Below are 24,756 nucleotides of genomic sequence, written 5' to 3'. Positions count from 1 at the left end.
TTTTCACACCATTCCAGACCTCCCTCATATTGTTCCTCTCCAACTTCTGCTCCACCTTCCTCCTGTAAGTGTCCTTTGCTTCCCTCAGGCAGCGTTTCACCTCCCACTGTGCTGCTTTCATCTCCTCCTTCACTTTGCTCCTGTTATAATATAATATAATGTTTTATAAAATAATTCAAAGGCATCCTGTATCTTACTAGGATGAGTCATTATATTTCCCGTCTCTGGGTGTTTAATTTTAGTTACAGTATTCTCCGCTATCTTCTTCTTAAGTTTCCACGCTAAAATTTTCATTGATTGCGATCCCCCTTGATAATACTTCTGTTTCAAATATAAAAATTTTCTCTTTATCGTTTGTGTACTCAACGTATTTATTTCAGTTCTGATCGTTGTTAATTTCTGCAGAGTACCCGCTGAAGGCGTATGTTTGTGCTCCCTTTCTAATTGTTTTTGAATCTCTTGTAATTCTTCCATTTTTTTCTCTCTTACTTTGTTTTTGGAAGGAGGCAAACGCTATAATCTTCCCCCTCATGACAGCTTTTAATGCATCCCATAGTATCGGAGGTGACACCTCCCCATTATCATTAATTTCGAGATAGTCTTTGAGCTCTTTCCTTGTTACTTTCCTAAATTCCACATCTTTAAGCAGAGATGAATTCAATCTCCAAATTGAAATTTTGGGGTATACGTTCATATCAATCGTCAGATACAGCGGTGCGTGGTCACTTATATCTATCGAGCCCATCTCGCATGTTAAGATTTTATCCCTATCTCTTCCAAACGTCAAAAAATAATCTATCCTCGTGTAAAGGGAGTGTGGGGCTGAGAAATGAGAGTAAGAAGAGTAGGGAAACAATTTCTCCATACTTCAATTAAACCCACCTCATCAAACAATGCTGAAATTTTTTTATATAAGGTACTCAAGGTACTCCCGGCTTCTTTCTATTAGAGCTATCTAGATCCGGCTGCAGGCGTACATTCAGATCACCGCCGCAAATTAAAGGGCCTTGAGTTTCTGTCACCATTATATTAACAATGTTCTTAAAAAAACTTAAGTCACTTCCTGGTGGGGCGTACACATTCATTAAAGTAACCTGATTACCATCAACTGTTCCCCGGACCAGTATAAACCTCCCATCCTTATCTTTAAGTTCAAATGACTTTTCAAAAGTTCAATGCCCTGGAAATCAAGATCACCACACCCCGTCTGCGGCCGGATTCATACGCTGAGGAGAACATGTTTGTAAAGCCCAGCCTCCTAAGTTTTTCATGTTCATTATTATTCAAGTGTGTTTCTTGTAAGTATACTATCTGTGCTCGATCTTTCTTCATTTTAGTCAAAATTCTACTTCGCTTAATAGGATTCGTGAGCCCGTTCACATTAAAGGATATAACCTTAATTCCCTTAGCACTCATTTTTCCGAAATAAAGTATCCAAACTTAACTTATCGACTGGTAAACTCCCTTTAAAAACTCGAGCAATGAACAACAACAACCGTCCAAAACCGGACAAAAAACCCCAAAAAACCCCCAAAAAAACCCAACGTGATTCCAAGGTTGGGGTCAGTCCTATCAGACCCTGGCACATAAATCCCATAAACAGGGGGAAACCTCCCCTGGCTGAAGGGCAAGGGGCCCTGATAACTCCTTTAAGATGCATTTCTCCACAGTCTCTCTAGCAATCTTAATCATCTAGTAAGGGGAAAGTATTTGTTATCTCACCCACTTCGACCGAACAGTATGTCTCCATTAATCTCCTGTCGTAGAGGGGGAGCATCTTCTAGAAAGCTGAAGCTGCTCACGAATGGGTCTTTCTCGGTGTCCCTCCGAGTCACACCGCTGCGACATTCCCGTCTTCTCCCACGTCAAATTTGACAGCTGCTCCGCTAGGGTCTGCTTCGGGACGACTTTAGCGATCTGGAATCCCCTTGTCCGCATATCCGCCGTCGCTTCCTCCACAGTTGAGTAGAGCACAGTTCCTTCTTGATAGAAGACCCTCAATTTGGCAGGATAGGGCGTCTGGAATCTTATGTTCTGTTGTTTCAGAGCTGTTTTAGCTTCAGCGTAGTCCTTACGTTTTCGCAGGATAGCTGGCGCGTAGTCTCGATCAAAATATATTCTCTGACCGTTCAGCAGGACAGTCCTCTTGGCCCACGCTTTGCGCAGAACTTCTTCCTTTGTGGAAAAGCGGGCAAAACAAATCAATATCAAACGTGGGGTTCCCTCTCAGTTCCTCACTGCTCCCAGAGCCCGGTGTGATCTCTCGATACCAAGCTCTGTGCCCTGGGGGAGGTCGAGGCATTCCGTCAATACTTTTTCCACAAAAACTGGCATTGAAGACCCCTCCGCTCCTTCGGGGACATTATACAGCCTCAGATTCTTTCGCCGGGCCTGGCTATCCTGATCCGCGATTTTATTTTCTTGCTCGCCGATAATTTTTAGCATCTTTAGCATCACCTGTTCCACGTTTTGGATTCCATCTTTGCGATACGGGTTTCTGCTTCGGTTATCCTATTATTGGCTCTGACCAAGTCGGATTTAAATTCTTGGAACTCTCTTCGAAAGTCCCGTAGTTCTTCCAGTATCGTGGTCAAAGCCTAGCCTTCGAGGTGGCGATGCCGCTGCCGAAAACCCTTTGTTTACGCGTTCTTCTGCCGAGCCTTTCTGTTTTTCTCTTTTCCCCATGTTCACCCCGCTTACCTCTACTATCTATCAAAAATTGGTAATAATTATGACACTTCACGGGGTGAACGACTTAATTATGAGAGAGAGCTACTCGTTAGACTGCCATGCGTTGGGATGACGTCACCGGAACTGGCCAAATTATCTATCCTAAGTAAGCATAACTTTGTTTTTTCGAGACAATGAGTTTGCATACTTTTCCTGCTAACTTATTACTGTACAGCTTTTCATTTTTTTCCTTCTGATTATCGAATTAGGGGTTCAGGTGATGAGGAAGAAATTAAAATATTCAGTCAAAGTAGCTTCATGGCTCCATCTAGTGGACTGATAGTAGAAGTAGAGCAGCTGATGGCAGCTTCCTCTGCCTCACACTGCTGTCTGACTGCATTCAGCTGACACTGAGAGGAAGCAGAAAAGAAGCAGCTGATATATGGACAGCACACATGATGGAAAGGAGGATTTCAGTTGATGTGCACATGAATGATTTGTGTTTCCTCGGAAGGTGAAGGTAGAAAGTGTGTGTGAGCTGACGTCAATTCAGCAGCATGGATCAGTGTGACGACAGAGAGGAGGGGGTCCCTCCCTCTAAAACCACTCTGTGTGGGGAACATGAGAGCCAGACCACAGCTCAGAGGTGAGATGACCATCTCTAACTGTCCAGGACTTTTTCCATGTCACACCTCAGCACTCACATCACTGCTCCATCATTATTCACAGGAACCAACCTGGACCTGAACCCAGCTGTGTGTCCTTAAAGAGCAACTTCTCAAAAGGTATCGGTGAAGATTTTATGGGACAACATTCTCCACCAGAAAGGTAACCTGTAAATGTCTTTACTCTTTTTTACACATACATTTTTGTGTTCATGTGCTACACGGTCTGTGTTAAAGTTTGTTTTTGTTTTAATAAGAATACCTTAGCCTTTCTTAACAAACATAAGTTGTGTTGTTTGTCCTTTCAACAGTGGCAGGACACACTTCACTCCCAGAAGCTGTAAACAACGAAACAATCAACATATTTTGACACAAAACACTCAGTTTTTTAAAAAGAAAAAAAAATCTTCCAGTTATAATGATAGTGAATAATAAATATTATAATGTTATTGAACCTTGTATATTGGAAAAAAAAATTCAAGGACAGAGTTTTGGAGTGCAGGAGTGCCTCTCACATTGATGAATCACAGTGTAACTGCAGTAGCATTTGTAGTTCTGATGTGTGAGATGACCACCTCTGACTGTCCATGACTCTTCTCCATGTCATAGCTTAGCACTCACATCACTGCTCCATCATTATTCACAGGAACCAACTTAGACTTGAGCCTTGGCCTATACCTGAACCCAGCTGTGTGTCTTTAAAAAGCAACTTCTCAAAAGGTATTGGTGAAGATTTTAGACAACAGCATTCTCCAGCAGAGAGGTAATTTGCTTTTTAAATAAATGTTCAACTCTTTTTACACACATTTGAGTGAATAATAATAATAATAATAATAATAATAATAATAATAATAATACCTTAGTCTTTCTGATCAAACATAAGTAGTAATGCCTGTCCTTTCAGCTGCAGCTAGGTTTGTTTTTAAATAATCAATCAAAAATTATGTTAAATAATGAATTATCAGTAATAAATATTAATAATAATGTTATTGACCATTAAATATATTTACAAGTACAGAACCTCAGAGTGCAGGAATGCATCTCTGGTTTTCTGGGTGATGTGCTGTTCTAGCGGCACACAGTAAATGAACTGGAGTGTATGCAAGTCTGATGTGTCAAAGAGGTTGAGTCCCCTCATTAAACTTGAAATCTCTAAATAATGGCTTTAATATTTAGTCCTATTATAGCTGATAAAGTACAGAGTTTAGAAATATACACACATGTGATTTTTTAAATTGTAATTTTTTTTAAAAATTCTGTATTATCATTAACTGATCTAACACAGTAACTGTTAAAACCAGGAAATCAATGTGGAGCAACAAGAGTCAAAAAAAGTGATCTCAGCGGGAGTGGAAACTATTTCTGTGGGGTTATTACAACCACAGGGAGTCACTTGCTTCAATGTTTTGTCAAAATATCAGTTACTACATACACTTTGAACTAATCATGATTTCTCCACAGAGTGGACACGAAGACCTCGGTGGTTCCCAGTGGTCATTCTGCACAGCAGCAGAATCCAAAACACCTGGACTCCATATTTATGGTTTGTACATGTACAACAACTACTGTATTTTTACATCTATTCTGTTCACAGTCATCTACATGATGCTGTTTATAGACCAGTGCAATGTCAGTGTTTCATGGATCTTATATTGTGGTCCACAATTTCAGTCTAACTGGTTTATTAATGCAGTGTTGTGTTCCAGCTGCTGGAGGAAAACATTATCACTTTTGTGAAGAATGAGTTGAAGAAGATCCAGGAGGTTCTGAATCCCGGTTACGGGCAAAACCCAGAGCGTCAGAAGGAGGATGAGGAGGTGTTAGACACTGAGAATCAAGAGCAGGGGAACAGCAGCAGAGAGGCATTTGTGAAAATCACACTGCACTTCCTGAGGAGAATGAAGCAGGAGGATCTGGCTGACTGTTTGCAGAGCAGTAAGAAGATTTCTCTCAATATTTAAACTGCTCCATAAATGTGATGAAGAAAGTTTGCAAAAGAATCTATGCAGTCCTGTGAAAAATGATCATACTTATTGCTGGAGCATTCAGGTGTGTTTTAAGACGTTGCCAGAGTCTTAACAAGAGTGGATGTCCTATAAAATTTATACAGTCATGTTACGTAAGGCCCCAAATGGGCGCCGTGCAAGAAAGTAGTAGCTCTAATATTGACCAGTAAGGATACACGCACACTGCAATGGGGTACACAAGAGTTTTTTCCTCAGAGTCAAACTACTGGCTGAGACAACTCTGGCCAGGAATCCAAGGCCCAAAGCCGCCACGGTCAGGGTTGTAAGCCTGGTTACAAACAGGGGAAAGGTGGTCACTTGGAAGAACAAGCAGCCAAAAACATATCAATCCTGCATCTTCCTCAGAAAGGTGTCATTTGAGGTTGGGCCTCCACATTAAAATCCTGGGGCTTCCACTCTCGAGCTGAAATTTCCCAAAAACTTGTCCAGTTTCCTTTTCATCGGCACAGAGAGTCTCCAATCCAGTGTTCTTTCTCCCAGCAGATCCACACAAATCCCATTTAAAATGAGTCCTCCCTCCAACATCCTCAGATTATTTTAAAAGCAAAACCAGGCCAGGTTAAAAATATTTTCTTTAAAATGTGCACACTTATTTTTGGAGTCTCCGAGGCTTCCCTGCTGCACCAGTGTCCTACAACCCCCCTTACTGTTTCCTTCCTGAGAAGGGCTCCAGTCCTGAAATACACTGGCTAATGATGATGATTGGGGACCAGTGAAAACACAGCTGAACATAATGAAACAGAAAGTAGAACTAATGACACTTAGACAGAGGGCTGGCATGGTGAAGTACCCCCCCCTTTCAAAGGCCAGTACCCGGCGGCCCAAAGAAAATACACCAGAGGGGGCAGAGGGGGTCCAAGACGAAGGGACAGAGTCCAAACATGAACAGTTCAGGGGGGCGGCCACAGGGAAGGCAGCAGCGGCAACTTAGCAGATCCAGAGGCCGACCACGCCGGTGACAAGGTCCAGTCAGCGGCCTGCAAGGTGGCCGCCAATGTCAAATCGGATGTGGGCGAGGAGGTAGCATGGGAATCGCTGGACTAGAAGAACCATGACCAGATAGCAACAGGGCAGCTGCAGGTGATGGCATGGGAGCCGGCGGTGGCGGAGCAGCTGCAGGTGACGGTGTGGGAGCTGGCGGTGCAGGGCCAGCAGGGGCAGAAACCTTTGCCTGAAGAACTGAACAAGAGGATGAATGAGTGACAAGGCCAGAGACTGGATAGGAGATTGGGCAACGGGCGACTGAGCTACGGGAGAGTGGACTACAGACCTGACTGACTGGAATACAGGGGACTGGGCGACAGACTGAGCCACAGGTGACTGGAGGACAGGAAGAGACTGGACTACAGGTGACTGGAGGACAGTCTCCTCCTGTCCTCCCATCACCTGTAGTCCAGTGACTGGGCTACAGGTGACGGAACAGAAGGAGACTGGACTGTCTGGCTGGAGACTGAGCTACAGGCAACTGGAGGACGGGAGACTGAGCTACAGGTGACTGTGTTACTGTTGGTGAGGTTAATGGCTGAGCTGATGGTTGGGTTAGAGATGGTGACAGTGCTGCAGCCTGAGATAATAAACCGGGTGCTTGAGCTGGGAATAGGTCTGTCAACTTAACCAGGGATTGAGCTACGGTGTGAAAAGATGGATGAGGAAGTGGATGAAGTGGTAGACTGGCACGTGGAGAGGCTAGCTCTTCCGAGCCTCTAGGGAGGTCAGCCTGGATTCTGGCTGCACTGGGACAGGCACAGAAGGTGGCTGGACACCAGTCATCCCCACCTGAGAAACAGGAATGGTTGTGGAGGTAGACTGGGTCACAGCTGCCCTCGTCCTGGGAGCTGGCACAGGAACAGGCAATAGCTGAACATTAACTGCCCTCACCTGAGCAGGATGAAGGGAATGGCGGACTTTGAGGTACCTTGCTAACAGGAAAAGGCTGAACTATTGATGAGGAGATTTTGATTGAGTGGGAGAAATTATCTGATCTAGTGGTGTGAATGTCATTAGTAACGTCCTGGGATAATGAAACAGTCTCTTTGGAAGAGGGGATCAGACTTCTCAGCATCGCTGTGAATGTCTATGCCAGGGCGCTGAAGAGGTTAGTTGAGTCTCAAATAAAGGAAGAACAATGTTGTTTTCAACCTGGTCAAAGAACACTAGACCAACTCTTTATCCTCCTGAGGATATTTGATGGTACGTAGGAGTTTGCCATTCACGTTTTGTGGAATTAAAGAAGGCATTTGACTGCATCCCTTGGAGTATCCTGTGGGGAGTAGCTCAGGTGTATTGAGTGTCTGGCTTGTTGCTACAAGCCATTCATTCCCCATATAACAGTTACATGAACTTGTTCTGCATTGCCAGCAATAAGCTGAACTTGTTCCCAGAGTGTGTCGGACTCCAGCAGCCGTCCTTTTGTCACTTGAATCCTGTTCAGAATTCTTATGCACAGAATTTCTAGACATAGCCAGATGGCAGAAGGATTCCACTTTGATAGCCTCAGAATTTCATCTCCTCTTTTTGCAGATGATGTTGTTCTGTTGGGTACATCAGGCGGTGGCATCCAGCTCAACCTGGAGGGTTTAGTGTTGAGTTTGAAGAACACTGTGGATGTTGTCACATACAGAATAATTTCTTGGCACTGATCCCATGAATACCAGTGAATCTGGATTTTTTTTCATTGCATTAAGTTTCTCATCTGAAGCTGACAGATCAGACCTCCACATGTTTTATTGTTTTTCTTGTAATCTGTTAGTCTTTTTCATATGAACATTGATTCCAGTTTGTTTGTTTTTTTTACTCAAGTCAGAGTGAGTGTCTTGGGGAAAATTATATTCAGCACACGTGTTATTTGAGCCCAAGTATCTTTAAAAAAAATTTCCACTTATATTTATATATTTGTTCACTCCTCCACTGCAGCTGAGCCAGGGACCACACCTCTGCCACAATATTCTACTAATTATAATTCTTTTGTAGAATTTTTTTAAACAGTCATCACTTCCATGGAAACACTTTGGAAAACAGCATCTCTTCTGGCTTCCTCATTGGAGCCCGGACAGTACTATTCATTTCTCCATAGTGAGACTTTCTCTTTAGTGACCTCCTAACCCAGTATGAACCTTCCAGATCCCTCAGGTCATCTGGATCCGGTCTTTTATCAGTTCTCAGAGTCAGAACCAGACACGGAGAAGCTGCATTCAGCTTTTATGCTCCTTATATCTGGAACAAACTCCCAGAAAGCCTCAGATCAGCTGAAACACTCAGTTTATTTAAATCCAGGTTGAAGACTCACCTGTTCTCAGCTGCATTTGAATAAAGCACCAAATCCACACTTTTAAGCTTAAATTTCAAAACTTACATTTAACTACTGATTTTATCTGTTTTGATTTCATATACTGTTTTGTTTGTTTGTTAATTAGTTTGTTTGCTTGTTTTAATCAATTTTAAATCATGCTTTTTATTTGTTTTTGTTTCTAATGTCTCTGTAAAGCACTTTGAATCACCTTGTTGTTGAATTGTGCTATACAAATAAACTTGCCTTGCCTTGCCTTATTTTTTGCCTTAGAAGTGCAGGCTTTTCTCTTAGAAAAATCATCATCAGTTTCTCTGCTTCACCGTAATGTGTTTTGTTATATAAGAAATGTGAGTCGGTCAGTATGCAGACACTGTTTAAATTCTCTACAGATTGCACAGTTGCACAAACATACACATGGCAATGAGAACAAAATATACCAAAAAAATAGACTAGTATGCACATTAGAGATTATTAGGCAGAGGCTCTGAAACAATAGAGTACAACAGTATTATTGTATGATCTACTGTACAATATAAAGCGCCTTGAGGCGACTGCTGTTGTGATTTGGTGCTATATAATTAAAATTGAATAAAATTGAATTGAATTGAATAGATCCCATGGTAATTTTGTGTGAGAACTCATTGTTTGCATAGGATAGGAATATTTGCATGCAAATATTAGTAAATTAAGCCTTATGTCCTTTGGACAGACAATAATAATAAAGTTTGGTCATAAGGCACAGTTTGTGTTTAGAGAAAACTAAACACAGTACAGGAGCACAAATGCCTCATACCAACTGTGAAGCACAGACCTGGGTACCTTGCAGTCATTAAATTAGCCATGAACTCCTCTTTATAAAAAGTTATTCTAGAGACAAATTCTCAAAATGATGATAACTGTCCAGAAGCTAAAACTTGGCCACAATTGGGCCATAGACAAGGGCAGCAGCAAATCAAATATGGCTCAGTAAAATTCAACTCACGAGTGGACTGAAGCATTGAAGCACTTTACACAGTTTTTCACAGGACTGTATATTTATGATAATAATTATCTTGAGGAATGGGATGTTAGGATTATTTAAGTACTATAATTCATTTATTTGACTTATTTGTTGTGTATTTTTCAGAAATGTTTGCTCCACTTTATCAGCATAACCTAAAATCTAAGCTGAAGAGGAAGTTCCAGTGTGTCTTTGAGGGGATCGCTAAAGCAGGAAACCCAACCCTTCTCAATCAGATCTACACAGAGCTCTACATCACAAAGGGAGGGACTACAGAGGTCAATCAAGAACATGAAGTTAGACAGATTGAAACAAGAGCCAGGAAACCAGACAGAGAAGAAACAACAATCAGACAAGAAGACATCTTTCAAACCTCACCTGGAAGAGAGAAACCAATCAGAGCAATGCTGACAACAGGGGTGGCTGGTATTGGGAAAACAATCTTAACTCAGAAGGTAACTGTGGATTGGGCTGAAGAAAAAGCCAACCAGGACATCCAGTTCATGTTTCCATTCACTTTCAGAGAGCTGAATGTGCTAAAAGAGGGAAACTTCAGTTTGATGGAACTTGTTCATTATTTCTTTACTGAAACCAAAGAAGCAAGAATCTGTAGCTTTGAAGATTTCAAGGTTGTCTTTATTTTTGATGGTCTGGATGAGTGTCGACTTCCTCTGGACTTTTGCAATACAGAAATCCTAACTGACCCTAGAAAGTCCACCTCAGTAGATGTGCTGCTGACAAATCTCATCAGAGGTGATCTGCTTCCTACTGCTCGCCTCTGGATAACCACACGACCTGCAGCAGCCAATCAGATCCCTGCTGAGTGTGTGGACATGGTGACAGAGGTCAGGGGGTTCACTGACCCACAGAAGGAGGAGTACTTCAGAAAAAGATCCACAGACGAGCGACTGGCCAGCAGGATCATCTCCCACATCAAGACATCACGAAGCCTCCACATCATGTGTCACATCCCAGTCTTCTGCTGGATCACTGCTACAGTTGTGGAGGATGTGCTGAAAACCAGAGAGGGAGGAGAGCTGCCCAAGACCCTAACTCAGATGTACATCCACTTCCTGGTAGTTCAGGCCAAAGTGAAGAAGGTCAAGTACGATGGAGGAGTTGAGACAGATCCACACTGGAGTCCAGAGAGCAGGAAGATGATTGAGTCTCTGGGAAAACTGGCTTTTGATCAGCTGCAGAAAGGAAACCTGATCTTCTATGAATCAGACCTGACAGAGTGTGGCATCGATATCAGAGCAGCCTCAGTGTACTCAGGAGTGTTCACACAGATCTTTAGAGAGGAGAGAGGACTGTACCAGGACAAGGTGTTCTGCTTTGTCCATCTGAGTGTTCAGGAGTTTCTGGCTGCTCTTCATGTTCACCTGACATTTGTGAAGTCTGGAGTCAATCTGATGGAAGAAAATCAAAAAGCCTCCCAGAAATTTAAAACAAGAAAACCTGGAAAGAAACATTTCTACCAGAGTGCCGTGAACAAGGCCTTGCAGAGCCAAAATGGACATCTGGACTTGTTCCTCCGCTTTCTTCTGGGTCTTTCGCTTCATAATAATCAAAGTCTTCTGCAAGGACTGTTGGCACAGACATCAAATAGCTCACGGACAAATCAAATTCTGTCACAATGTTTGTTGACGCTGACTGGAAGTAGCTCACAGACCAATAGAAAAGCAGCTCAGTATATAAAAATGAGGCTCAGTAGGAATCTGTCTACAGAGCAAAGCATCAATTTGTTCCATTGTCTCAATGAACTGAATGATCGTTCTCTGGTGAAGAAGATCCAACAATCGTTGAGTTCACAACGTTTTTCCACAGATAAACTGTCTCCTGCTCAGTGGTCAGCTCTGGTCTTCATGTTACTGTCATCAGAAGAAGCTCTTGAAGTGTTTGATCTGAAGAGTTACTCTGCTTCAGAGGAGGTTCTTCTGAGATTGTTGCCAGTGATCAAAGCCTCCAACAAAACTCTGTATGTACACATATACTACAATATATTCATTAATGAATATACTAGTTCTTTTATGAAAATTAAGGCACTGGACATCATTATCATCAAGGTTTGAGTTAAATCATGTTAAGCCCTGGCCTAGGGGAAACCCAAAGCGCAACATGCAGATGGCTCCCCTGCTCCCCGAGGAAAGGTACAGCAGGACTTGTAATTTCAAACACAGGACATTTTATTTCCCTTTAGCCATAGAAATCAGGGTGGGCATTGCAAAAACAATAAACAAAACATTCTAGAAAGGAAACTCAGCAAACTTATGTACCTATCACAAGAAGCAAAAAGAAAATACAGGCCTCTGAACTGTCTTCCTAACCTAAACCTAAGGGAGAAAAAGGCTTTAAAAGAAAAAGGCTTTCCACCCCTACAGCTACCAGATCAATCTCTACAAAACCAAAACATTATTTACAATGTATATAAAAAAATAACAAATCTAGCTCTTCGAGATAAAGAAAAACTTCATTACACAATACACTCACAATACACAACTAAATACACAGCACGGCCTGCTACACTGATGGGTTCCAATTTATAGTCTTATTCAGTCTAAAGTCTTTTATATAAATTAATAAGTTTATATCACTCGATTTTTTTTTTAGAAATATTCTACCACATTTTCAACCAGATATACACGTTTCTTTATATTTCTCTCCATATTTATGTTTCTTCAGACTGAGCAACTGTAACCTTTCAGAGAGAAGCTGTGAAGCTCTGTCCTCAGTCCTTAGATCCCAGTCCTCCAGTCTGAGAGAGCTGGACCTAAGTAACAACAACCTAATGGATTCAGGAGCGAAGATGCTGTTTGCTGAACTGAAGAGTCAGCACTGTACACTGGAAACATTAAGGTCGGATGTGTATGTTTGTATGTGGATATTAGAGAGAGTGAGAGAGACATTATTTTTACTATTAAATTCATTAGTTTCTAAGACATAGCTAAAACAAGTGTCTACATCTTCTACATATTTATATTATTGTATTTTTTTCAGATTAAGTATGTGCAACCTCTCAGAGAGAAGCTGTGAGGCACTTTCCTCAATTCTTGGACTATATCCCACATCTTTAAAAGAGCTGGACCTGAGCAACAATGACCTGAAGGACTCAGGAGTAAAGATGCTTTCTGCTGGACTGAAGAGTCCACAATGTACATTGGAAACTCTAAGGTAATGTTGAGCTCTATTTTTATTGTTTGAGAAAATTAACCACTAAGAATTGTTACCAATACAATTCAAAGGCTCAAACGCGTCCACAAAACCAAGTTAGCAGGCAATTAAACTTTATATATGTTAGATGTCAGTATAACTAAATTTTGAAGCAGCATATAAGTATTGTTTAGTGGCTGTAGAATTTTGCTCAAAGCATCAATGTGTCTTAACTGTAACACAGATGAACATCTACAAAACATATATTCACAGTCATTTCTAACTCACCAACTCCCTTACTCAGTGACTGTTTAATTATATGTTGGAAACAGTTTTCTCTTATATTATTCACAGCAGAAAACAATTCTTTCAGAGAACCTGTGATATGAATTGGTTTATGTGTCTGCAGGCTTTCAGGTTGTTTGATCACAGAAGAAGGAAGTAATGATTTGGCTTTAGCTCTGAGCTCCAACCCCTTCCATCTGAGAGAACTGGATCTGAGCTACAATCATCCAGGATACTCAGCAGTAAAGCTTCTGTCTTCTGGAGTGAAGGATCCACATTGGAATCTTGACACTTTGAGGTATAGAGAGAGCTGCCGCAACAAATTCATGCTGCAAAACTTGCCAAATCCTCAAAGAAGATTTGGCAAGTTTTTATAGGTGCAACCTCAATTCTCCTCCTTAACCCACAGATACCTTTTTCTTATGGTACAAATATGGTACCATTTAAGGGGAAATCAAATGGTTTTCCATACAAGATTTACTGCCAAGAAGCATTGTACAACAAGGAAATAATCGTTTAAATACAAATTTCCTCACTTTTTGTGCTACGTTTAAATTTTCTGTCACCAAAGTGACAAAGAATATATTTGCCATGGGTCAGTACAACAAATAAAAAAAGATGTATGTGAAAACATTTGGTTAACTAGTCTGGATTAGTTCAAATGTTGTGCTCTTCTGTCATCACTGTCTAACAGCATGTGTATGACAGTGATGTAGTGTTCATGTGTGCATGCTGAAAGAGACTGTGCTGGTCTGACCCTCCTCCTCCTTTCAGGGTGGAGCCTGCTGGAGTCCGATGGTTGAGACCAGGTCTGAGGAAGTGTAAGTGTGTTTTTAATGTGATTCATGAAAACAAAGCAGCACACATTCAACCATCTTCAACAGATGTTTATTATGTTTGTTCCCTCCATCAGATGCCTGTGAACTTACAATTGACATGAACACAATTAGCAGAGAACTTCATCTGTCTGACAACAACAGGAAGGTGACACGTGGACGACCATTTCAGTCATATCCTGATCATCCAGAAAGATTTGAACGGCCTCAGTTTCTGTGTCGTGATCCCCTGAGGGGTCGCTGCTACTGGGAGGTTGAGTGGAGAGGATATTCTGATCTATCTGTAAGTTACAGCAAAATCAAAAGGAAAGGAAGAAATAATACTGGTGCATTTGGATGGAATGATCATTCCTGGAGTTTGTGGTTCTCTGAAAGTAATCCTTACTGTGTCTCTTACAATAACAAAAAAACACATATCTCCTCCTCCTCCTCCTCTGTGTCTAACAGAGTAGCAGTGTATGTGGACTGTCCTGCTGGCACTCTGTCCTTCTACAGAGTCTCCTCTGACACTCTGATCCACCTCCACACCTTCAACACCACATTCACTGAACCTCTTTATCCTGGATTTACACTCTGGGATAGAGCATCAGTGAGTCTGTGTGTAGTTTAGTATAAAGAGTGTCTTCTTGTTATAAATATACTCAGCTGAATCTGTATCAGAGTACAGTTAAGTCTGTAAATATCTGTCTATTTCACTTAGACACACATTTTCAGATTCCTGGATTAAGACAAATTTAAAAACTGCTCAGAGACATTCACACATTATTACCTAAAGAAGTTTTCGTTCACCCTATTTTTATTCATACTCACTCTTACAATACTGAAATGATAACTATGCTGTAACCTGTTTGTGATGTATAAATAACCAGGAAATTATTGTTATGTTACAAATGATGTTTACATTTTTGCAGTTGTAGACAATGTTCCTTGTTTTTTACACTGCACCTATTTTTATAGTATGTATTTGGTGTTTAAAACAAAATGCTGTGTTGTGTTTTTTTAGCCAAAATCTGAACAAATTAGAAAACATCTTAAAACTGAGACCTTCGGTTGCCTTTAACAGCCTGTTGACTCGGTTGTTTATAAACAACCAGGGATCAATTTCATATGAACAAAAACAAAAAGAAAAGAAATGACAGCTAAGGTTACTCACAGTTGCCTTGCCCCAATGTTTAACTTCTAGTCTCTTAATCTAATGTTATCTTTTAAATAAAGTGCACAAATGACTAATATCACCAAATATGTAACTCCACCCGGGGTAACTAGGAACAGACCCATACAAGTTCAACCCAAACTTGCCTGAACCTAAGTGGAGGGCTTTTTTCTTTCTTTAAAAATCTGTGAATATTTTACACATTTGCATTACAATGGCCGATAATTATTTTCCTCCAATTAAATAAATTGTTTCCACTCATTCTTTCTGAGGTTTAAGTAATTAATCCAACACTTCTCCACTTCTTATTCTGGCTGGTTTCTGTGATTGAAAGAGTAACAGTGAAAATAATATCTTAAGATTTTTAATTAATTGATGTTGTAATTGTAATTCCAGATCATTTTTCTCACTCACTTATTATTGCATTACTTTATATACTGAAGGTGAATTTATATCAGCTTATTACTTGTTTAATTTTTCAATAAAATGGTGTCATATGACAAAGATCAGCTGTTTGGATGTCACTGTTTTTCTATTTATCTGTGGCTGCAGCTGCAGACTCTTCCTCACTGATCAGTTTGCAGACTGTTTACTCAAAACATTGATTTGTCTGGTAAATACCAGCAATCGCTGAAAGGTTCCCACTGTTTGTTTTAGCGGGACAACAATACGAAAGCTTCAAATAATCCGATTACAGCCAGGGATGATAAAATAAAAACTTCAAAACAGTTAAGAGCTCCAACATGCAGATGATTGGAAGATGATTCAACAATTATCAGAACAGATCCAGATTAATTTTCTGGTATAAACAAGAAAACATCACTTCACTGGTTGCTTTAATTCTGTCACAATATAAACATTGAGACCGAAATCACAGAAGAACCCAAGATCGAGTAACATGCGGTGACCATCAGATTGATCTCTATTCTCTGTCCCAAGTAGAAAAAAATATACCGCATTGCTTTTCACAAAATAAAGGCACCAAACATCAAAGGAACATCAGAGGCACTAGCGTTACTATTTCTTAGCGTGCCCCACTCCACTTCAGTTTCAGCTTCAGCCTGAACAACAGTCAGTCAGCTTCATTCAATCCAGAGCCAGCAACATAGTTTAGATTGGAGAAATCCTCATTCACACAGGTTCACTTCAAGAATTATTTTCACGTTGTTCTTTTTAACCTGGTGAACATGGCGCGAAGGGCTAATTCTACATCAGAAAATCAAAAGGATTGACATCATCTGGTCAAATACACACATAACTAATGCATAACTCAATACTCAACAAACCACACACAAGCAAAACATCACAACAGCTTTGTCTCTCTAACCAGATTCTGATCAGGCTGCCCCTCATCTTTAAGTCCTCCTAACAGTGGTACTTATGTACGACACAATCCTGGTAACAGTGACGGAAACCCTGTGACCCCACCTGCAGTATCAGATATGCCCAGACAGTAACTCTGGCGATTTTCATCCATTTTTATGGAAACAACCTGCCAAACAAATTCCAAAGGGCAGCGGCAGTTTTATCACAAATCACGGTTATAGTGTTATGATTGACTTTTGAGGTGTCAGAGGTCACAGCCTGGCCCAAACACTGAACAAGACACTGTAAGCAACATGGGGTGGTAACTGAGAAGATAAACTATAAGCAACTCAAAAAGATGTTTACTTATCAGGAAATATCTGATGTGTGAAAACTATATGGCTGCGTGGCAGTGTGCACAAAGAACAAAAGGATGAGCATGCTGTTGCAGAAGTCAGTCTCAGCACAGCATGATGAAGGATGTCTCAGGTCCTAAAATGTGTCACAGTGGGAGATGAAGCCATTATGAAGGATGCACAGTTGTACCCTTTAGAAGTATTTTTACCTTCTCAATGTGGAAGAACAGAGGAATGAAAAGTCTTTAAACAGCTACTGCATAAACAGATCACCTGATGTCACAATGCTTCATGTTATGAATTCTGTTTAAAGCGGCTGTAAATATGAAACACGTCGTGTCACACCTGAGCTCGTAAAATACAGCAAACAAAACTGTCCATGCTGTAGTTAACAAGCCTCCCTCTTTATTTCGCTTCCTCCGCCTCCTCCACTCAGAGCTCTGGTGGGAGGGACTAAGAGGATTCGCGATCTTTGCTGAGTTTTGTGAGTAGGCTTCCGGGACGAGGCTCATTGTAATGACTGAATCCTCGCAGCTGGAAGCTTTTTAAAGACAGGTGAGTGGCTGAGATCAGAGGTGTGATTATAGTGTTAAGTGGCCGTTTTTGTGCGTCCACAATATGATATATTATTACTGTTACTCATTGCGTCATGTTCCGAAGGAGGATAAACATCTTTGTAATGTTTTCTAGTGTCTCAGTCTGCAGTTTTAGCAGTCTCAATGACATTTTCTGGGTGTCACGTGTTTTTCTGTGACCTGCCCCGCGGTGCGTGGGCTCCGTTTGGCTTGTTTCGTGTTTTCAGTGTCTACAGACGTCTCTCTCTCTGCTTGTTTCTGGGCAGCTGTTCAGTTTCGGTTGCTCACCGGAAATGTTTGTGAACGGACTGGACAGGTGAGTCTGCGCAGCCGCAGTTGAAGGTGTCCGAGTTCTCTGAAAGAAAACACACCTGTTAAATGCACCGAGTGTCTCACGCCCACATCCGCTGATCTGTTTTCACTGAGGTGGGCGGGGAAGCCCCGTGACGGCCCGCGGGGAAAACACACCGGGTTTATCCAGGATGATGAAATTCTGAACGTTTGCCTCCTGCTTCCTATAAATACAAGAGAAGAGCCCTTTGTTGTCATTTTACATGTAGAACGAAAGTGTAGATGCGCCACACCAACTGTGCAAGAATATAAAACTACTAGTAGACAGTGGGAATAAATGGAAATCAGGAGAGAAATATAGTTATTAAATCAAGAGAAATGTATCGAAAAAATAAGAAAGGCGAACTTTGGAAAACAAAATAGTTGCAAAGTGCCTTGAGAAAGTGCAAAGAAAAGACACGAAAAGTCCGTGTGTGAGTGGCCTGAGTGATGAAGGTTATAACTCAGTTACATTTACTGACACTAATTCCATTAAAAACATGATTAAAAATATTAAACTGCACACAGAGCAACAAGATAAGCTGAGCAAAGTTAACACACTGATGCTCAGCTGCATCAAATTTTATGGAAACTTTTATCGATGTAAGGATTTAAAATGTTTCCAGAAAGTCTCTCATTAGATGTTTTTGGTTGATTTAAAGTCTGTGATGTTGCTGTAGTGGCCGCTTTTCAAAAATCCAAGTACTGATCAAAAGTCTGTATACACAAACGTCCTACTGATTTTAAAGCTGAGGTGGCCACAGCACAGCTGGATTCTGTCAAACCAGCAACAAAACCTAACATAAAGTCAGTCAGCTCGAAACCAGATTCATTTTGTGTTAAAACAATAATTTTACTATAAAATCAGCTTCATGCTTCCTTTTAATATTCCGTGATTCATGACTGAACCTGAGGGTTCTTTTTAGGAAATTATGAGGAGAGCTTGGGTGAAATAACGTGGAGAACACATGAGCTCTAATGCAACATGTGTGTAATAGATATATAACAGCTGGTTATCTGGTTCAGACTAACATCCTGCAGTTTCCTGTTACCATCACCATCAGTGACATCTATGGCAGTAATGAGCTGAATATTTCTGAATGGAAAGCATTATGAACGCTGCAGCTTATATACGTCTGTGACATGGAGACAGTCGTATTAGTGCGTTCATGACATTTTGTTTTTTGTCACCATCATTTCTCAGAATGATGACCTGCAGGTCCACGAGGAGCCACCATGAGTCCGCCCATTGTGTTTGACAGACAACCTTCTGAAAACATGATGTAAGTCAGCATTTCTGTATAATGAACGGTAACTTGTTTTTAACTCCACACAGAATCTTTTACAGAAGACTTCACTGATGTGTATGTGGTCCTACAGTAGAAACATTGCTTTATTTTGTATGTTTCAGTGTTCATAAAGCATTTTCCTTTCAGAGCTGTTTTTCCTTGTTTCACTCCAGACTGTAACTGATGATTATTTCATCGTGGATTTATAATTGATCTGCTGATTCCTTGTTTGCTTGAATAAAAACTATCACAAAGTGCTGTCTTCAGATGATAATTAAGATCAAGATCAAATCCAGTGCAGTAGAAGTAACTCAGAGCTGCAATGAAGCACTACTCGCTGAACTAGTTACTTAGTTACTTCTATCTTTTATGTATTTTCTTGTCAACTACTTGACAGACAATCAGACAATGATGGTTGCCGTCTTTCCAGTTATCTTCTGGTCTCTTCCAGGGTTTACCAGAGGTCAATTTCTCTTGAAGCAGATTCTGGAGTCAGCTGTTTGTCTTTGAAGAGTAATGAGTCAAAGGCCGAACCTCTCCCTTTTAAAGAAGGCCTTTGCTGTGCTGAGCACAGGCAAGCTATTTCTAACATTCACGTTTTAGCTCAAGACATCCTGATCAGCTTTACTGTTTCTTAAGTGTTGATTTCTTGACTAATGATAGTTAATACGATACAGGAAGCTCAGTAAAGCATCACGGGTAATGCTCCATGGTTGTCTTCTAACAGGATCCATCACAGATCATCAGAGGCTGAGTCTAAACTCAGCTGTTTGTCCTTGAAGAGCAACGAGTCAAAGTCTGACCCTCTGCTGTTTAAACCAGGAGTCTGCTGTTCTGATCCCAGTCTGAGGTGAGGTCTTCAAACTGCTTCAGTTCTGACCTGCAGACACAGTAAAATACATTTAACCTCCTAAGACCCGAACTCTTCCACGGCATGCATTTTTAATTTCTCTTTGATAGTTGGGCATATTGGGGCCCGATGAACGTAAATACAAAGAATTATCAGATCTTTTTTTTTTTAACCTTATTTTTGTTTTTAAGAAAAATAAGAGCTACATATGAGGATATTCGTTTAAAATTTTTATAGAACAGTAGAAGTATAATGTCCTCGTAAATGGATATCAGGCCCTTGTAGAGCAAAATTGAGTATTTTGGTCTAAATAACCCAAAATGTGATGTCCACATATGTGGACGCCAGGTAACAGTGTAGTTATAAAGTGTATGTTTATCAAATTAAGAAACAATACCTTACTTTTTATATAATGTGTAACAGTTTATAGTAACCTATGAATAATTCTAAATGTATAGTTATTTAGAATGAAGTCAAAAGCTGTTTTACCGTTTACAATAAAAACATGAATGTTATACACAAGTTTATTATATTTTACTAAAATAAAATAAAAATAAATAAAACTAGGCATGAAAAAAATATTTTATTTAACTAAGACAACAATAAAAACTAGACTTTTGAAAAATTGTTTAAAACTAAAATAAAATTAAATATATACAAAAAAATATCCTTAGTTTTAGTGTCTATTAGTGTGGTTGAAAAAAACATTACTAAAACTTGCCTGATGGCATGGATGGATATGTTTATCGAGACTCTAGATGTCTGAGTAAACTGCTTTTAAAACGTTTTTATTTTTTTAACACCTGTACTGATTTTTGGTAATTTTCCCTCTGATGTGTGTCCTCCTTCCAAGACTGATTAAAAAGACTGAAACACTGAAATCAATAAGACCTCAAATACAACTAAACTTTTACAAGAATAAAAACTTAACTTAAACAAAAACTAGTCTGGAAAACTAACTGAAACTGTACTTAAGTATAAACAAAAAATTAAATAAAAAAACTATAATAAAAAACTATAATAAATATATTAACTACAAGCGTTAAATTTAATCATTTACATTTCCAACAGGAAAATAAATTATGATGTAATTTTTTCTGTCTTATTTGACTCTTAACTCTAAACATAATGACTATGGTGGGGAAACACGGAAAACACTAACACTTAGTTGAGACAAAGATCGGGAAGCAGTGTTTCAGCTAGAATAATAGTTAAAAACAAGAAAAACAGGAACCAAAAGTCTCGGCCCATGGTGTAATGTTAATTTTTATTTGTCATTAGTTGGTATAATAAAGAAATAATAATTTTGTTATCAAATTTTCTGGCAGCTCAGAGACTTAGTGTTCTTTACCTTTAGACCCATGATGCATACAATACCAATAAATAGAGAGTAAATTGTTGTATTTTACCCAAGTTGTTGTAAGTTGTGGTATTTTTTTCTAAATCCAGTCACACTAGTAAGTAAAAGTGAAAGTAGCCAGATTAAAAACTATATTAACCAGTGAGAGAGCTGGGACACAAAGGTTAACAGTGTATTACATCGGGGTAACTCCATCTTCTCTCTTATACATGCTTTAAAACACTAAACGTCACAGATGGACACTATGCAAGATAAGATAAGTCTTTATTGTCGTTGCACAGTCATACTTAGTACAATAGTACAACGAAATGCAGAACCCAGGTTGTGGAACTCTCTACCCCCGGATTTAAGAAACACTGGTTCTCTCCCTCAGTTTGAATCTCAACTCAAAATCTATCTGTTCAAGTCTGCATATTCACTGTAAACATATTGTTTATTTTATCTTTTTTTATTGTTCTTCATTTTGTTCTACTATGTGTTTTAGTCTATTGTTAAGTGTCCTTGTGTGTCTTGAGAGGAGCTTTTAAATGAAAATTTTTATTATTATTATTTTTATGCATTATAGTGGACTGTTAACAGTTGCTAAACAATATTATTAATCCACTCTCTCTTAGCAGTCTACATTCATTTAAATGTATGAATTCAGTGTATAAATATTGTAAATAAGTGCTTACATATTCAAGGTTTTTTAATAAGATAATGTAAGTTTGTAACTGAGAATTGATAAAAACGTATTTAAGTGTGAGAAAGTAAAAGGCGTTTTAAGGACTAGCTGAAATTACTGAACTCCCATAAGGTTGATTCTCTTCATCTGGACGTAGCGTTTTCAGCGGCAGAAAAGTTTCATTACTCATCCGAGTGACTTCTTCAGTCGTTGGATGAGTGATGAAACGTCTCTCTCACTGAAAATGCTACGTCCAGACGAACAGACTCAACTTTTTGGGATTTACTTGCCAGGAGTGACTGTACATGCATCAAGATTCTTCCTAAACTACTAAAAATTAAATAAGTTTTTATCACCATTCATTTTTTCATGTATTTTTCTTTTTTAACAATGCAATTTTAATAAACTTTTTTATGAAAGTAACAAGGGATTATATTTTCACATTAAATGTAGTAAGGTCTTTAGTTATTTCACATAAGTTTAAATTAAACGTGAAATTGTACATTTCATTTTTGGAACATTCTGGTCTGCATAAATGTAACAATTGTAAGTTGTTTGGGTGCAAACACTTGTAAAAACCCAACTAGTAATTGTTCCTTTTAAACATGGACTTTAGAGTCTAAATTTATAAAGCCCCACTGCACATTTGCTTAAGTGAAGTCAAAGTTTGCTACATGTTTATTTCATGTTCAGTTCATAATTATGACTTCAGGGATCCTTACATTGTGTCTGTCTCTAATTCTTCTTCTTTTTTTTTTTTAAATTTATATATTTTTTTTATTAAGGTTTCAAAAGCAGGCATTCACAGTATGTACATCATGTAAGCATACTTCTTGCTTAGGTTATCTGTCTTAGATACCGAAATAGTATTTTAATTTACATCCGAGTCATAAAGAGAAAATATTTACAACTATAGAAGCAATTGAAACAATCACATAATCCGAAATAAGAAAACAAACAAAACCTACAAACAAAACAAAACAAAAAAACAACAACAAAAAAACCCCCAAAAAACCCGGATGTGTTGGTAGGGGGTGATCCTATAAATATATACTCTCATACATCACAGTTATTGGTTTGTAAAAATAAAATCTGGCCTATGAGGCGTGATATATTTGACCCAGTTTTCCCAGTATGATGTAAATTTCTCCAGCTTGTGGTTAACAGAAGCTGTTATCTTTTCCATGTTATAAATTTCCATTGTGATTTCCATCCATGTACTTATGTTTGGGCTCTCTGGGGATAACCATTTTCTGGTGATACTCTTTTTACAGGCCACCGGTAGAACATTTACTAAATGTTTATCATATTTAGGCCATTCCTGAGGTATATATCCAAAGAACATAGTCTTACTCTCGAGGGGTATTTCGCATTTAAAGATATCCTGTAAGGCATTATGTATTTCTCTCCAATAATCCCTCAAGATAGAGCAGTCCCAAAAAATGTGGTAGTGATTTGCACTTTGATTTCCACAGTTCCTCCAACAAGCAGGGGGGTTATCATCATAATGAGACTTCTGAGTTATCATCATAATGAGACTTCTGAGAAGGTGTTATAAAGTATCTAATTAGGCACTTCCAACCGAATTCCCTCCACTTTTGTGAGCTGGTACACATCCACTGATACCTCCATATTGCCGTCCATTCTTCCTCTAATATTTTTATCCCTCCTTCCTTCTCCCATTTTGTTCTAATATATGAAGTCGAATGTGGTTTCAAATCCATTAGACCCTTATACAGACATACAATTCTATCAATAGTTTCTGAGTTATAGCTTTTTATAAACAATTCCATCAAGCGTGTGTTTATCATTGTTACATTTCTCATCTTCGTGTCAGCATAGTGCCTTAACTGCAAATATCGATAGAAGTCTTGTTTTTCTAATGAAAATGTCTTTCTAAGCGTGTCAAAGCGGAACAATTTTCCATCTTTCATTATACTACACAGGGCTGTTATGCCCTTACCTGTCCAGTCCTTGAATCTAGAATCCAATTCATTAGGCTTGAACTCTGAGTCGTAAGCACACCATTTAAGAACTGTAATATTGGTCTCGAGTTTATATTCCTTTATAATAGTTTTCCATGTTTTAAGGGTCCTTTTCACCCACAGGTTATCAATTTTTTTTATATAGGTTTGTAGATTATTGTCAGCTAGAATTGCCTGAATAGGAATAGACAGCATTTGTTCCTCAATGGTTTTCCATTGGGCAGTGTATGATGGGTTACACCAGCATATTATTGCTCTCATCTGCGCTGCAAAGTAGTAGTATCTGAGGTCAGGGAGGCCCCATCCTCCCTTTTGCTTAGCCAGCTGTAGAGTTTTGAGGCGAACCCTTGGTCTTTTACCTTGCCATATATATCTAGATAACATTTTGTCCCACTCATTAAATTGACTTTGGTTAATCTCTATTGGTAGGGTTTGAAATAGATACAAAAATCTTGGCAATACATTCATTTTAATAGAATCAATTCTTGAATTAAAGCTAAAGAAAGGAATTAAATTCCATCTTACTATATCTTCCTTTATTTTTTTGTATAAGGGTAGGTAATTCTGTTCAAATAATTTTGTAAGATCTTTCGGTAAATTTATGCCTAAATATTTAAAAGACTCCGTTTGGCATACCAGGGGATAACTACATTTTATTTCTTCTGGTGGGCTATAATTATATCAGAGTAGCTGGGTTTTACCTATATTAATTTTGTAGCCTGATAATTGGCCGTATTGTTCAAATGATTGCATCAGTTTGGGTAAAGAATATGTTGGGTGTCCAAGGTGGACCAAAATGTCATCCGCATAGCAAGCCAGTTTATATTGCGTCCCTTTAATAAAAATTCCCTTAATGTCTTCGTTTTGCCTAATGAATTGAGCTAGTGGTTCCAAGTATAATGCGAAAAGTAACGGTGACCATGCACAGCCCTGTCTAGTGCCCCTTTTTAGGGTAAAACTGTTAGAT

The 24,756-nt window shown here is 39.2% G+C and overlaps 2 protein-coding genes across 3 annotated transcripts in view; both read left to right on the top strand.

The window, feature by feature from the left end:
• Window positions 1-3,190: 3,190 nt before the first annotated feature.
• LOC102208571 (protein NLRC3-like) overlaps window positions 3,191-24,756 on the top strand; it is a 43,399-nt gene continuing 21,833 nt past the window's right edge. Inside the window, exon 1 of the mRNA XM_013914988.1 lies at window positions 3,191-3,316. Within this exon, the coding sequence (XP_013770442.1) occupies window positions 3,228-3,316 (89 nt within the window). The 5' untranslated portion in view covers window positions 3,191-3,227. The remainder of the gene's footprint in view (window positions 3,317-24,756) is intronic.
• Window positions 17,209-24,756, top strand: part of LOC102200907 (protein NLRC3-like) — a 17,640-nt gene continuing 10,092 nt past the window's right edge. For both annotated transcript variants that reach the window (XM_005749398.1, XM_005749399.1), the window contains exons 1-4: window positions 17,209-17,291; window positions 18,846-18,924; window positions 19,382-19,504; window positions 19,658-19,780. In XM_005749398.1, the coding sequence (XP_005749455.1) occupies window positions 18,878-18,924; window positions 19,382-19,504; window positions 19,658-19,780 (293 nt within the window). In that variant the 5' untranslated portion in view covers window positions 17,209-17,291; window positions 18,846-18,877. The remainder of the gene's footprint in view (window positions 17,292-18,845; window positions 18,925-19,381; window positions 19,505-19,657; window positions 19,781-24,756) is intronic.

Source organism: Pundamilia nyererei, unplaced genomic scaffold, assembly GCF_000239375.1.
Source record: "Pundamilia nyererei isolate P.nyererei 1_Seehausen unplaced genomic scaffold, PunNye1.0 scaffold00244, whole genome shotgun sequence".
Taxonomy (NCBI): Eukaryota; Metazoa; Chordata; class Actinopteri; order Cichliformes; family Cichlidae; genus Pundamilia; species Pundamilia nyererei.
Note: the sequence above shows the minus strand (reverse complement) of the source record. Positions and strands in the feature narration are given on the sequence as shown.